General features: G+C 37.2%; 1 protein-coding gene across 5 annotated transcripts in view; it reads left to right on the plus strand.

The window, feature by feature from the left end:
• FNDC3A (fibronectin type III domain containing 3A) overlaps window positions 1-15,418 on the plus strand; it is a 114,079-nt gene that overhangs the window by 88,474 nt on the left and 10,187 nt on the right. For all 5 annotated transcript variants that reach the window (XM_031615650.2, XM_031615648.2, XM_031615649.2 and 2 more), the window contains 10 exons: window positions 82-168; window positions 3,044-3,182; window positions 4,772-4,840; window positions 6,546-6,664; window positions 8,218-8,323; window positions 8,411-8,586; window positions 9,648-9,761; window positions 12,278-12,427; window positions 12,512-12,795; window positions 14,755-14,964. In XM_031615650.2, coding sequence (XP_031471510.1) covers window positions 82-168; window positions 3,044-3,182; window positions 4,772-4,840; window positions 6,546-6,664; window positions 8,218-8,323; window positions 8,411-8,586; window positions 9,648-9,761; window positions 12,278-12,427; window positions 12,512-12,795; window positions 14,755-14,964 — 1,454 coding nt within the window. The remainder of the gene's footprint in view (window positions 1-81; window positions 169-3,043; window positions 3,183-4,771; window positions 4,841-6,545; window positions 6,665-8,217; window positions 8,324-8,410; window positions 8,587-9,647; window positions 9,762-12,277; window positions 12,428-12,511; window positions 12,796-14,754; window positions 14,965-15,418) is intronic.

Consider the following 15,418-nt stretch of genomic DNA (forward strand, 5'->3'; position numbering starts at 1 on the left):
ATGCAGTAATTTATTTATATGAATGATGTTATAGAATCTGGTCGACAGATATGTTTCAAGTAATCCCCTTTGATTCTGCAGGGATATGGTTTCAAGCCAAAATACGATGGTGACGATCTTACCTACACAGTGAAGAATTTGAGGCGTAGTACAAAATACAAGTTTAGGGTAAGATTTTTCACATACGTGGGTTTTGGATGGCTTCCATTGGCTGTTTGGGTCTCTTTTGGAAATTGAGGTTTGACTCATTGACTTAAGGGAAAACAAATCTGAAGGGAAACCAGTCTCTCTCCTAAAACTATCATCTCACTGCTTTATTGGTCATCTCTGTAGAAGTTTATGAATCTCTGAAAGGGCATAGCACCGTTGCAGACGTCTTGAAATGTGTTGTTCTTGCTCATCATTCCATGTTTGTAACAGCTGTGGAGGCTTTGGGGGTGTTTTTTGGCTTCTCTGTTACACAGGTACTATTACTTAGTTCTTTGGTAGACAGTAAACATCTCAAACACTTAGGGTAAGGAGCAAGTTTGATTTTTTTTTTTTTTAATGTATCAGTGCTATGCAGTGATTGAACCCAAGTGAGTAAATCACTCATATTACTGTGATGCTGAGTCCATTCTTATGTTTTGAAGGTCTTAACTTGCTAGCTCAGGATCAAGTCATGCTTGAACAGTTGCATGGCTTTTAGGTATGAAGCAGAATCAGAATGGTCTCCAGTCTATTAGGAAAAAAAAATGTCCATAGTTGTTTTCTTGCATACATCTAAATGACTATTTCATAAGCAAGAAGTGTGAGCTGATTAAGAACAGCATCTTTTAGCAATATGAGAGGGAGCAGTCCAGCACTTGCTGTGTTTGTTTTGAGTCTAAGTACTCCTTTTGAAATTACAGCAAGTATTTTACAGTTCTGAATATTAACTACTTCATAGAATCATAGAATTCTGGGTTGAAAAGGATCACAAAGATCATTTCATTTCAACCCCCTGCTATGTGCATGGTCATCATCCACTAGACCAGGCTGCCCAGAGCCACATCCAGCCTGGCCTTGAATGCCTTCAAACTTTTTCAGAAGTGGAAAAGGCTGCAATAGGCATTAATTTTATGGTACTTATCCATAACTTAATGCTTATGTGATTTAAATTTTACACTATATTTTTAAGATGGTGCCACTGTTCAGGTTATACATGTATTTAAACTGAAAAACAGTTAAGCAGTTTGGAGCTGGCTCTTGCAGTACTTGATTATAGTTTTCCTTTGAAAGTAACCCTGTATGTTAATCGTATACATTATTAGTAAGTACGTGGTTAACTTCAGCATCCCAAGTTTATCATTAAAATAAAGAACCAACATTTATACTACAGTTTTCATAACAGAACTGTTAGCAGAAGTCTGTTCACTTTCATAGGGCATAAAGGAGAAACAAATTCTGTGCTAATCAGGTCTTTAATTTTTATTATACAGGAGAAAGACTTAATTAGTAGTAATATTCCTTAAGGCTTTTGAAAGAAACTTTGTAACCATTGGAAACCTTATTATGATACGTAAATACCAACTGTCTTTGTAACTTCATTTGTATGGTAGAAAAACAAACAGATGATTGTTAATCTTGTAGACTCTATGAGGAGAATGTCTAAAAAGAGGTTAGCTCACATTTCCTCTTCTCAAGCTGTAGTGACATCACTCCTATCATTTGGATTCTATTTAATACTTAAATATAAAAGCAAAAATATATATTTGTATATATTTAGATTGCTTAGGTTTTTGCTAGAAACAAATTGGAATACATGATAAATTAACTACACAACTAGGAAGTAAAGAATAGCAGCAGTTTGTTTTCTTAGAATCACAGACAAGTCCAGGTTGGAAGAGACCTTTGGTGATCATCTGGCAACAATTTGTCTAGAGAGCAGGGCTTTCAGTCAAGCTTTTTAACCCTGTTCTAGCCCTGTTAACCTGAGACTTCAGTATTTCCAGCAAGGGAGATTTGTCTTCTACGCTGGGCAGCCTGCACTCCTGGTGATTAATTTCTTTTTTTATATCCAGACAGAATTTTCCCTGACACATTTGTGCCCATGCTCTTTTGTCCTGTCATCACATATCCTTGCCAAAAGAGTGTTTTCTTATTTTCTTTAACTGCTTCTTGTGTTTTGGAAGGCAGTGATTAGATGCCCCTCACTGAAACTTACATTTACTAGGCAGAGTAAATTCAGGCTCCTCAGTTTTTCCTCCTGTATCATATTCTCCAGTTTTGTAATCATCATGCTGGCTCTCTTCTGCACTCTCCAATTTCTCAGTGTCTCTTGAACTGGGAGTACCAGAACTGGGAATAGTGTTCTAGGTTTGGCCTAAATGATGCTGGACAAAGTGGCATAATCACATCCCTTGCTCTGCTGGTGAAAGGCTTGCTGATCAGGCTGTGAAACAGTCTACCCTCACTGCTGCCAGGGTGCATTGCTGCTTTGCTCTGAACAGGTCCTGCAACTCTGCAATGAAAAAAGGAGTAGCTCTTAGACCTGACTAATTTCTGAGTCTCTTAGTTTTAAAAAAACAAGCTTTCTAATCCTTCACTTGAATTAAAGCAGTTTGTGCTATATTGAGCACCTACAGGTTCCATTAACACCACTGAGAGCTGCATGTCTTAACTACCTTCTACAGTCAGGCTGGTTTAATGCCCTGAATAGAAACCTCAATTTATACACCAACATTTGAAATTTGGAGGATATGGCAGGTTATTGATTTTTTTTGTTTGGGTTGTTTGTTCCAACTTCACCATTACTAATTTTTGGTGTTTGTTTGTTTGTTTGTTTTAAAGGATTATTTTTCTTTCTAGCAGTTCACAGGCATTTTTAATTTCAGCATAGTAGTTGACTAACTGCAGGATTAATAAAAAGCCATGAAATGAAGGTACTTAATAGATTAATTCCTCCTGATGGCGTATTATCTAGCTGTCCACACATACATATAAGTTAATTTGTTCTTATTAACACTGAAGAGCATACTGGTATATTTGTTCTGTGGTTGTAATAATTTTTGTATATTTACAGGTCATTGCCTATAATTCAGAAGGGAAAAGCAGTCCAAGTGAGACAGTAGAGTATACTACTTGCCCAGACAAACCTGGAGCACCTTCAAAACCCTCAGTGAAGGGAAAAATCCACGCACAAAGTTTTAAAATAATCTGGGGTAAGAATGTTGTGCAGTTCTGTTTATTTTGTTCTCTTTATTTTATGAATGTTCATATATAGAAGGCCAGGTTTTACTTCAGTAACACTTCAGTCAACTGTAAAGAGATTCAGTCAACTAAGAGACAAATACAGGTAAAAAATACCTGTGGTGGCAGAGTAATATTGTGATTATTGGGAAGAGTAATGGATCAGTTGTAATAGGAACTATTACTGCAGAGGAGTGCAGTATTTGAAAAAGCAGTAGTGTTAATTGGCGTAGTAAGAAGTCAGTGTTGCTCTGGTTTAAAAAGTAGATGCTATGAAATTGTCAGATTTTTTACTCAAAAAAAAGGGCCCAGGCTTAACCTCTCTCTTTAAAATGCTTGATTTTTTTAATTTTTTTTTTTTTCATTAGGGATCTTGAGAAACTTTCCTTAGGGTTAGTTTTGTCACCTTTATGCAATGAAATAGGAGAAGGTGAAGCAGTGCTGTGATATTGTACTGCAGCAGAAAACCAGGTGGTTGAAAGTTTTAGTTATTGTCACAAGCAGTTTCATTTCTTACCTTGTATAACATTTGAAGTTATTAGAAATAGAAATATCTAATTTGTAAAAGTAAAATTGTATCGTAAAATTGTAAAATTTGTATTAGAAATAGTAATTTGTAAAAAGAAAACTGTCTAAAAATATCTATTTATATAGAGAATTTTTAATGGTTCTGTAGTACTCATTTTTTTTTCATGAATGATAATTAATATGAATGCTTCATTTTTCATTTGGAGTAAATTAACTGCTGTCTTTCAACCAAAGAAGTGTTATGTGCCATGTAATAAATCTTATTTAGCAAGTATGATGTGATATGTAATGCTTGCCTCAGAGCCAACATCTTTCATCTATCATATACATAATGTAATGTTACAGCAGCAGTGCCCTTCTGTACTGAAGTATTAAGCTGCCTCTATTTTTATCAAAAATGTTGCTTTCCCACAGTATTTTAATTTTACTGTTCCCTAAGTCAGCTCTGAGAAAGAGTAGTAGAATTATGCCAAAGATAATTCTGTAGTTTCCTATGTTTTCCTTGAATATTGTCGTAAGGAGGATAGTGAACTTGATTTCTGTTGCTATATTAAAAGTTCAAGTGTTCAGTACAGAACTCCTGACTTCTGTTCTCTCTCAGAATGTTTAGGGTTTTTGCATGTTTTCCTTCAAACATTTTGATATATTCTTACTTGTAAATATGAATCTTTTTCCAATCTGCAGTCCATATTACAGGGCCGTTAGGATCAATGACCCTGAAACCGTAATCAGGCAGCCTTCCACAGGACTTGAACCTAAATGAAATGTTTGCTGTGGCATCTCCCAGCTGCCTAATTCACTTGTCACACATCATCTGTAGATGATAGCGGGGTTATGATTTGGCAGCTTAGGATAGTGGAGGAGTTGAGTGATTTGCAGCTGTCTGAACTAAGATGCAGGATGTTATGGCCAACTGGGTAAAAAAAGCACTCATTTCCTGTTGGGTGGCCATTTTTCCTTTTTAAAATTTTCCCCAAGAGCTACAAAACAATTTGATTTAACCTGCTTAGCTGGAATATTGCTTTTTTCACAGATGCGCCAAAAGACAATGGAGGAGCAGCAATAAACACATACGTTGTGGAAATCTCTGAAGGCTCTAATGGTAAGAACTAGGAGTACGTGTTGGCATTCAGCTGTGATCTTTTTTGTATGCACACCTTCAGTTGTAAATTGTGGAAAGGGTAAAATATGTGATGTGATAGCAAATATTATTGCAAGAGTCTGTAATTTTAAAAACGAGGATGTTGATACTTATACACAGGAAGCTTTCTTTCTCTGAATTAGAAAGAAAATGCAGTAAAACTGTGTCAAAGGTGCTGCTCTGTTTAACCTATCACATAAGTGTGTTCTGTTTTGGAAATCAAATGATGCATTTCAGATGTTTAAAGGGCAAGAAAGGGCCACTTAGCTTTGCTGGATGCGTGATTGAATCACCAGTGTTCCATTCACTGCTACTAAATGGGAACAGTGATGTAGCTGGAAAAAGTTGTTTAGAATCAGAATTGCAGAATTGTCTGAGTTTGAAGAGACCCTTAAGGGCCATCTGGACCAGCTTTCCCACAGTCAATCAACAGCGACACGTACAGCACGATCAGGTGCTCAGAGCCCCATTCAGCCTGACCTTGGGTGGGCATCCACCTCCTCTCTGAGCATCCTGTGCCAGTGCTTCACTACCCTTATTGTAATTTTTTTTTCATAGAATCATGGAATCACCAAGGTTGGAAAAGTCTTCCAAGATCATCCAGTCCAACCATCCACCTATCACCAACATTTCCCACTAAACCATGTCCCTCAGTACAACGTCTAAACGTTCCTTGAACACCTCCAGGGACAGTGACTTCACCACCTCCCTGGGCAGCCCATTCCAGCACCTGACCACTCCTTCAGAGAAGAAGTTTTTCTACTATATTTGCTTTTATGTTCTGTCTAAAAGTACCCAACTAAATTATTTGAAAATCTAAACCTTTTAAGTAGCCTTACTTGTATTCAGCAACACAGTCGTACTGATAATGAAACTTCATACCTCTCTGTTGCTGTCAGGTTAAGCCACTGCACTGTCCCCTAACTGTAATGGTAATTCTGCCAAAGGTATCAGCCATGGTTCTTTCAAATCTGAGTCTGTCTCTTCCTTACTGTGTTGCATGTCCACATTCAGTCACTTGTGGAACAGTTTGCCTAAGCCTTTCATGCAGATGCAGTGAGCTGTGCATTACATTTCATTCGTAGCCCTCTGTGATGGGTTGAATTGTTGTAGATTTAATTTAAAGGCTCCAGGTTCCCAGAGTAATGTTTCAGAGAGAGACAGGAAGAATGCTGAAGAGGTTCTCATTTGAGAATCTGGCTGAAGAGAAAAGAATGAAATCAAGTGTTCCAGATGATGCTGAGCCATTCAGAAACACAGAAACAAGCTTTATCAATTTTAAGCTGAAGTGATAATATGCAGAGTGGATATACATGATATAATTAAAAGATCCTTTCCGTGGAAAATGTTGCTTTTCTGTTTTTCCTGTTTATTTGGTTATGAGGTTTAGATGTGATTGCTAACCCAGTAATAATTACCTTTTTTAAAGTACATGCTCTCTTATTTAATGTAAATACCAGATAAGGAAGATGTCTGACTTTGCAGATCTACACAAGTTTGTATAGGAAACTGAAACAATTAGACCTTTTTCCAGGACATGCAAAGCAAGCCTTTAATATTATTTTTTTCATAAACACATAAGCAGACGTTCATTTGGTGAGTCTAGGATAATGAAGTGTGGTAAATTACACCTTGGTTCATTGCACACTTATTCTTTACCTTTCAGGAAACAAGTGGGACACAATATACAGTGGAGCTGCAAGGGAGCATTTGTGTGATCGATTAAATCCTGGTTGTTCCTATCGCTTACGTGTGTATTGCATTGGGGAAGGAGGGCAGAGCATGGTAATATTAGCTAATGTGTTTTTTAATACAAATCTTTGAGAAAACGTGATCCAAAAGTTAATAAGTATTGTCAGAGGAATAATTGTACGGAAGTGCCTAACAAAATCACCATGAGAACCTCAAAGAAATCCCAGTATTGGTGCAGAGTGGTTCAAGTTTCTGCCTACTTCTTTAAGAAATACATACAGATATTCTCTTCTGATGGTGTATTTTGCTTTAAGTGATTGTACTTGTTTATAGAAAAAATACTATGTCTTTCCCTGTGCAACACGTTAGTAAATTGAAAATGACTTTTCCCAAGTCCTAACCCAAGACATCAGACTAAATTTAATGCTTTCTGTGTGATCAGTGTAGTACTCTAAGCAGCTGAATTAGGCTTTAGGAAATTCATCCATATAGAAGTCTCTTGCAAAGACAGTCCTGCCCACAGCCACCTTGTCTTAAGAATAAATTGAGATTTCTTCAGTGCTGATGCAGCTGTCATGCTTTTGTTCTTGCCATAGCTCAGCATGCCTTTTGTACAGGGGAAGGAGGAAGGCAGTGTATTTTCCTGTCACCCATCCACAAAGTACCTCTGTCCATGGAGATTTTCAATCTGCCAACCTCCTTCCTTCTTAGAATAAATATATTTTAGAATAAATACCCAAGAACATCTGAGATGGAGGTGGCTTTCAGAAAGTTGCAGTACTTTCTGGAAGTGTCAGAAATAGACAGAAAAATAGTAAACAAAGATGCAGTGAAAACTTTCCTGTGAAACATTCTACTTTTTATCTGGCATCTGTTGCTCGGTGAAATAATACATTTCAAAGAAACTGAAAAGCAGCAGATTTTTCTAATGCACTCCTACTGAAACATACGTAAAGAGCAGCTGTGAAATAAGACTGTAAGTTGCATCTCTGTTGTAAACTAAAAGGCTTATCACTTTCAGTCCAGAAATAGGCATATTTGTTCTGTATCAGACTGAAGCTAATAACCCCTCACCACAGCTGACTCATTCCTTTCTGCATCCAGAATAGACAATACCATCTGTTGTATGTTGCTATGTACTTTTTGGCACACTTCAAATACTTACATAGTAAGTATTACTAAGTATTGAAAAAGTTGGAATCTCAATTTCTTAATCAGTTCTGTTTGACATTTCTGCCCATTTTGCTTTCTAAGAGGCTCTTGCACAGAAAGAAGTGTACAGCTCTTGGAGGGAGGTTTTAGGAACTGTTAAACTGCAGTTTAATGGAAAAGAGAATGGCTTCACATATCAATTCATAGTTCATGGTTCTATACTAGCTTTGTAATGATACTTTTTCATTATTATTATTTTAGCCCCTTGTATAACAGTAACTCAGAGGCAAAGTTAACTTTGTATATTGTGTAATCACTGTAGCAGGTTTTAAATAAGTATTACAGTACATACATACTGGGTCACCTAAGTATTTTCATGTATTTGAGGATATGGTTCAAGAAATGGAAGAACTCAAGTACGTGCTTTTACTTGTAACATAATTGATAGTGCTTGTTTTGGTGCAGGTGTCTTCATTAATCTCTCCCCTTTCTAGGCATCTGATTCTTTACTGGTGCAGACACCAGCAGTGGTTCCTGGTCCGTGCCAACCTCCACGGCTACAGGGTAGACCAAGAGCAAGAGAAATTCAGCTGCGCTGGGGTAATTCTATTACAACCATTCCTGAGGGTAAGGGATCAAAATATGTTGTGTGTTAAAATTAAGTAAGGTTTGCTTTCTTATTTTCAGGACCACCTCAGGTAGATGGCGGCTCACCCATTACCTGTTATGGTCTGGAAATGTTTCAGACAGAAACTGATGAACACAGAGAGGTTTACCAAGGCCCTGATGTTGAATGCACAGTAGGCAGCCTTCTTCCAGGGAGGATGTACAACTTCAGACTGCGAGCAGCTAACAAGGCTGGGGTAAGGAGGCAATCTGAAATGAAATTAATTCAGGAGAGTACAATTGCTATTAAGCATCTTCTCTTTTGTAGGAATCATTTTTAAAGTGGCTCCAAAATGAGGATTTCTTAATGTAGATTCGTTTGGTACACAGAGTTTATTGCTGTGTGGGAACAGTTAAACATCAGTTTAGAAAAAAGGGATTTTTAAAGGAAAGGAAAACAGATAAATTATGTCTTATACCTGAATCATAGCATTGGGAAAAGGTTAGGAAATGCTAAGTACTTCATCAAAGCATTGTTGCAATTTGAATATTCTTATGTGAAGTAAGATAGTAAACTGTTTTCTGTATTCAGCTCTGTAAGCTGATTGTCCTTTATTACTGTATGTTGCTGTTCTAGAACATGATAATAAGCATATTCTGGGTTTTTTAATATTTAGTTTAACTTCTGAGTCATGTTTTATCAGATGCAAGGCTATTTTTTTTTATCGTTGAGTTATTAAATGTTTAAATCAATTGTTGCTGTAGTACAAGCATTATTTGCTTATGTATCCAAAGTCCTTATTTAAAGACAGAGGCAGGGCAGCTTGCATTTGTTTGAAAGCGTTTGCTTCATAAAAACTATCATCACCAGTTGACGCTGTTTGTGGAAAAGGTCTGCAACTTAAGGATTTAATGCACTGGCCTAAATTTTAAATCCCCTAAAGAGCAGTTTATAGATGGAACATCTTTGGAATCCTTTTTTTTTCTTTTAGTTAAATACAAATAGGCAGTTACAAATTGTGTTCTGTTACGGTGTAGCAAACACGTAACTTCAAAAGAGAGGAAAGTGCTTTCAAATCCTTCTGCTTGAGAGTTTGAAGTGCTGAATTTATTTGCTATAGAGACAAGTCTTACAGCTATTTTGGAGAATGGTTCAGATACCAAAATAAATCCTCAATCCACAGTCCACAAAGATTTATTTTGCAAGTGAACAGTACAAACTTTCAGGCTGCTCTTACACAGTTCCACTGTGTCAAACTGTCTAGAAAGCAGTAATTTTCTATTTATCAGTTAGTTATATCGATTCCCTTTTTAATAGTTTGGACCTTATTCAGAAAAATGTGAAATTACTACAGCACCTGGACCACCAGATCAGTGCAAGCCCCCCCAGGTGACGTGCAGATCTGCCGCATGCGCCCAGGTGTCCTGGGAGGTAAGAATGCAATGCTATACATGTCTTAAGGTGAATGTCTTCTGCATTTTTAAGTTCAACTTTAAAAGCTTTAGACTGTGTTTTAATCACATTTTTAAATGTACTTACTTGAGTATGCAGTGCTTGGTAGGTAAAAACTTAGAAGTAATCCATCATACCATGATATGACAGTTGTAAGTTAGAAACCCACAGATACCTGAGGTCTTACTTTCTTCTTTTATTTAAGTTTTGCCACAACTACTGCACTAGATTTGAGTCATGCAGGCTCTTATTAATTCTTTTTGTTTAATGTAATTGTTTCCTCAGAGCAGATACATCCATGGATTGTTGTACATTTGTTGTTTTCATAAGTTGATTTAATTTCATATAATTGCATCAGTAGTAACATAGCCAAAGCCTCTCAGACTTCCTATAAACCCATAGTATTTAGATGTCTGATTAAAAAAAAATGCAATAGATAAAAATTAAGGCTGATAAAAAGGAGGATTCTCTCTGAGAATACTGTTTAAACAGAACTCTTCAATGGCTTCAGGTGGAGTCAGTCATGTGGGTTACAGAACTGTACAGAAGAAGATTAAACTTATTTTACTTGGAATGCATTGTTCATGCTTCCTCCTGGGTATGTCACAGGGGGGCTCTCCTTAATCACTCACGAGATGAAGAAATCTGAAGAAATCTCTTAAAAATCTCTCAGGTAGAAACAGTTTGGTCAATCTTAGATGTCTGCTTTATGGAATCACAGGATAATTAATGTAGACTGGACTCTCTCCTCAAAAACACAGCTAATTTCACATTTAGATCAGGTTTCAAGGTTTTGCAGTCTCACAAAACTATTTCTGGGCAAACTGTCATGCTGCACATTTTTTTCCTTTATGTCCAGTCAAAATGTCCTTTACTAAAAGATGTGACATTTGCCTGTTGTCCTGCCACTAAGCATCTCCAAGAAGAATTTGGCAGTGTCTTTTTGTACCCTCCAGTAAGCAGCTTAAGGCAACAGTTTACCCTTAGCCAACTCCTCTTAGTATCAGATAATCATTTCAGTGCCCTCCCTTTTGATGGCCCTTTACCAGGTTTTTTCCAGTATGTCAACGTCTGTCCTGTACTGGGGAGCCCCCGACTGGACAAAGTACTAGAGATGGAGCCCCCACAGGTGCCAAACAGAAAGGAATCATATTCCTCTCAGCTTTCTTGCTACTCTTCTGCTAATTCAGCTAGTACATAGTTAGCCTTCATCAGGCACACACTGCTGACTCACTGTCAGCTTGCATCCAGGTTCTTTTTTGGTAAGCTTGCTCCTCAGCTGCAGTACAGTTCTATCCTAGGTCCAGGACTTTGAATTTACCTTTGCCTTAGTTGAACTTAATGAGGTCTGTATCAGATCCTGCTTGCTGAAATCCTCTGGCAGCTGAACCCTTCAGCATATCAAATACTTGAAAGGGGGTCTATCAATCACATCAAATGTTATCCTTTGAAATTAGGTTTATATTGAGTCACTTATCTTCACATGCATAATGCTGAAAGGGAATGTTCCTCTTTTAAAAGAAGGGGAAAGCAGAAGACATGTCTTGGAACAATTGGCTTGATATGATTGCTTTCTTGGAACATTTAGTCCAAAACAGCAGCATCATTCTCCTTCAGTTCTCTTGATGATCTAAGATTTTTTTTTATTTAATTGTGGTAAGGTATTTTTGGCCTTTTTTTTTTCTTAATTAATTTGTTGACTACTGCTACCTTTCTGTAATGTTATATCTTACTTGAGACTGTGATTGGAACTGCATTTCAGATGATTATTTCTGAGGTAGTATTAAAACTCCCCCAAAATAGGGAGGCTAAGTTTGCAGTAGGCAGTGAGGAAAAATAGGCTACTGGAGCAGGCATTTCAGTCCGGGTCTGTGGTTGTGTATAGCTGTCTATCCCAGCTGCTTTGCAACACTGTCTTGGAAAAAGTGCATAATTTTCAGCTTCCCACTCTGTTATAGCCTGGTTTCCATTCAGGAGAGCCATGATGTGTTTCCTTTGTTCTGCAAGATGAAGACATGAGCAGCAGCATATGTTTGCATATTGTTCTCCCTGCACTACAGACCCAGTCAGCAAAAACTTTTGTACCTTCCATAACCCTCTCAAGAAGACCATCTCTTGCCATTGACTTTTCTGCTTCCTAAGCTAAACTGTACAGGCTAGGTCATCTCTGTATTTAAGCAACTAAATCACAATTACTTTGTACAAAGTGGTCTGCAATAATAAATAGTGTTTTTAAAGTATGGATGACTCAAGGCCAGTAATGCAGTCAGATTTATTTGTATTGTATTAAAATAAAAACTAGGAAAAAAAGGAGAAGGGTAACATTCCTGTGGAGTTTAGAGCTCTCTGCCTCACTGTTGCCTACGATCTTGTTGCTTTATAGGAACAAACCAAAAAAAAAAGCTAAGAGATGTAGTAAGCTTGGAGTCTGATTATTTATTTATTCATTTTCAGTCAGTGACTTTAACTTCTAACTACTTGTATCCATTTTAAAGGTTCCAGTGAGTAATGGAGCTGATGTCACGGAATACCGACTGGAATGGGGTGGTATAGAAGGATGCATGCAGATCTCTTACTGTGGGCCTGGCCTCAACTGTGAAATGAAAGGCCTTTTGCCTGCCACTATATACTATTGCAGAGTTCAGGTAAAAATGTAAAATTTTTACTAGTGGAATCTGGAAACAGGAATTGTCTCTGCCATAAAAACGTGGTCTGCTTTGCATTTGCAGGCAGTGAACGTTGCGGGTGCAGGCCCTTTCAGTGAAGTGGTGGCATGTATGACTCCAGCCTCTGTGCCTGCAGTTGTGACTTGTCTTCGGGGACTAAGTGAAGATGAAGTGGAGAGTCCACACTATTATCCTTCCACATGTCTTGCTTTAAGTTGGGAAAAACCTTGTGACCATGGCTCTGAGATCATTGGCTACAGCATAGACTTTGGAGATAAGCAGCCAATAACTGTTGGGAAGGTTCTGAGCTATTTTATAGATGGCTTACAGCCAGATACAACCTACAGGTATGCTATGCAAAGCTACTCAACAGTCTAATATATATTCCACAGCAGCAGATTCTTTGTCTCCATTTATTTTTTTGCTCTCTACCTTTACTCTCAGAGAGGTATTAGTAGATAACTCTGGAATAAATGGAAGCTCTGTAATTATGATCTTCATAAATAGATGAGCTATGTTAGTTTTATTTTGTTTGTAGAGCAATTTATTCTAATTTGTTTATTGTGGTAGATTTGATGCATCTCTTAATGCATCAGTTTAATTGAATTCAGATTACAAGTTCAGACTCATAACCATTTTTGGACAGTTTGCTTTATAGAGACATAGCTTCTAATCTGTTTGTCAAGCTAAAGTGCATTCAAGGAAGGACCACATCCAGTCCTTGACTGGATTGTCTGATCTAATAACAGCACATCACATCTTGCAATGTCATTTCTGCAGAAATACCATGCATTTGGGTGACAGTCAGCATTAAGAACATTGGTTTGGAAATCTATCAGTCAATTTAAAATTTAATTGAAGAATTTCAGTTACTAAAATTATCCCTTATGTTTGACATAAGAGTTACTGAAAAATAGAAATGTAGAGATCCTAAAGGCACTCTACATTCTTGTTACAAACACACATCTTCTATGTTCAAACCTAAAGGAGAATATCAGTCTCACTGAAGTCAGAATTTAAGCTCACACTGGTTTCAGTATAGTTCTGTAACCTTAAAGATTTGGCTTTCTTTTTAATGCTGTATGCAAGACTAAAATCTTTTTGCTTGCCTCATAATTATTTAGTAATAATGCTGGTAAACAAGGAGCTGTTGCTCTCCATATCAAAAAACTGAGAAACTTCTATTGTAGAGACACTTCTGCACTTCTACCCACAAAAGTGCTTTTACAGAGTACATCTTGGACTGTCATCTCTGTCCAAATAAAAAACTGCATGTAGTCCTTAGTTCTATGCTATAATAAATTAACATAATGTTAAATGTTACTGTAGTGAAGGAGAGATACTTATTCATAAACTTGCACACACATTTCTGTTCCAGTGTTTTGAAATTGTGTGGTTGATTGTTTTAGAATGGAATGACTGTGATTACTTTTTTCCAGTTACCTAGATACTATTTCAGACATGTGAACCTTAGTCTTTGAAAAATGAGATTAGACAAACATTGCTATCTATGGCTACCTGTGAGATCTGTAGATTGGCATCAGTTTTGGTTTGTTTTTTTTTTTTCTGTTTTCTGATTTTTCTTTTTGGAAACAAATTTCTTGGCCATCATTGTTTTCTGTTGAGTTCCCTGAAAAATAAAAATAATCCCTGAATGTCAAGTTCTCCCTCTGCCATGTGACCTTCAACTTCTCACTTTCCCATTTCAAGCAGACCCAAAATGTCTGCAGGCACCTGGAGATACATCAGCAGTGAAAACAGCATTTTGCAAGAGAAGGAGCTGGACACTATCCCTTTATTTTCACATGATCCAGCTCTGTTCAGGAAAGTGCTTAAAACTTTCCTGTAGTCACTCTCAAAGTCAGCTGATGAAATAGCCAAAGCTATGGAACTGTAAATTTGGGGGTGTTAGTTTGGTGTTTTTTTCGTCCTCTCATCTCTCCAGGGTGAGAAATACAAATTCTATACTACTTGGCTATCAAAAATTTTGCTACAAGGCCTTGCAGGGTCAGAAGGATGAACCACTCTTGAGTAGCTTTTGTATCTTTGCCCTAATGCTTATGATGCAAATACACGAACGCGTTTAATTTTGAATCAGCTCAACTCCCTTAAAATTTGGCAAGGAGAGTGACACTCCTGTATTTTCATGAGAGTGTATAAGAGCACAATATTGAAAAAATTCTTCACCATAGAAAGTACTGCCTAAAAGGTACCATTATTCTCTCTTGATCGCAACTGGTGGATATAACCAGTTATTTTTTTAAATCTAATTTCAAGTTAATTTATACTTTCTTTTCAAATACTAGAATCCGAATTCAAGCCCTTAACAGCCTTGGAGCAGGACCTTTCAGCCACACCATAAAACTGAAAACAAAGCCTCTCCCCCCGGATCCTCCTCGCCTGGAGTGTGTGGCATACAGTTCTCAGACTCTCAAGCTGAAGTGGGGAGAAGGAACAGCAAAAGCGTTAACTGACTCCATTCTGTACCACCTTCAAATGGAGGATAAGAATGGAAGGTTAGTTTTGGCATTGCCTTAATCTGCTGCTTCATCGTGGTCTGGTGCTTGGAGATAGTATCAAAGGGCAAAATTCCTTTTGCTTGGCTTAATTTGCAAGGGCAGTAGGAAGTCGTCTCATCTTGCAAGGCAGAAGCTCTGTAGTGTTTAGTGCTGCAAAGCACAAGATGAAAAACTTCATAGCTTTTTTATTTACAGTTCAATAGTAAGAGTCTCATGAAATGCTTTGTACTGGCATACTCCTCTCTTTTCTCACTTTTTTTTTTAGTATTTTATTAAAGTATTTAGTCTAATTAGTCCTGTAAATTTTATCTAATCGATATTGAAAGGGGTAGATTCTTCATTCTCTGCTGTCCTTATGTGCAGTTAATTCCAGTAGAAAATAAGAGTATCATACAGTACAAATTATTATTCTAAGAGATGTCTGAAGTAAGCTGAGATGGTACAGTGAATA

The sequence above is a fragment of the Phasianus colchicus genome, chromosome 1, assembly GCF_987193195.1.
Source record: "Phasianus colchicus chromosome 1, bPhaCol1.hap1.1, whole genome shotgun sequence".
In the NCBI taxonomy this organism is placed as follows: Eukaryota; Metazoa; Chordata; class Aves; order Galliformes; family Phasianidae; genus Phasianus; species Phasianus colchicus.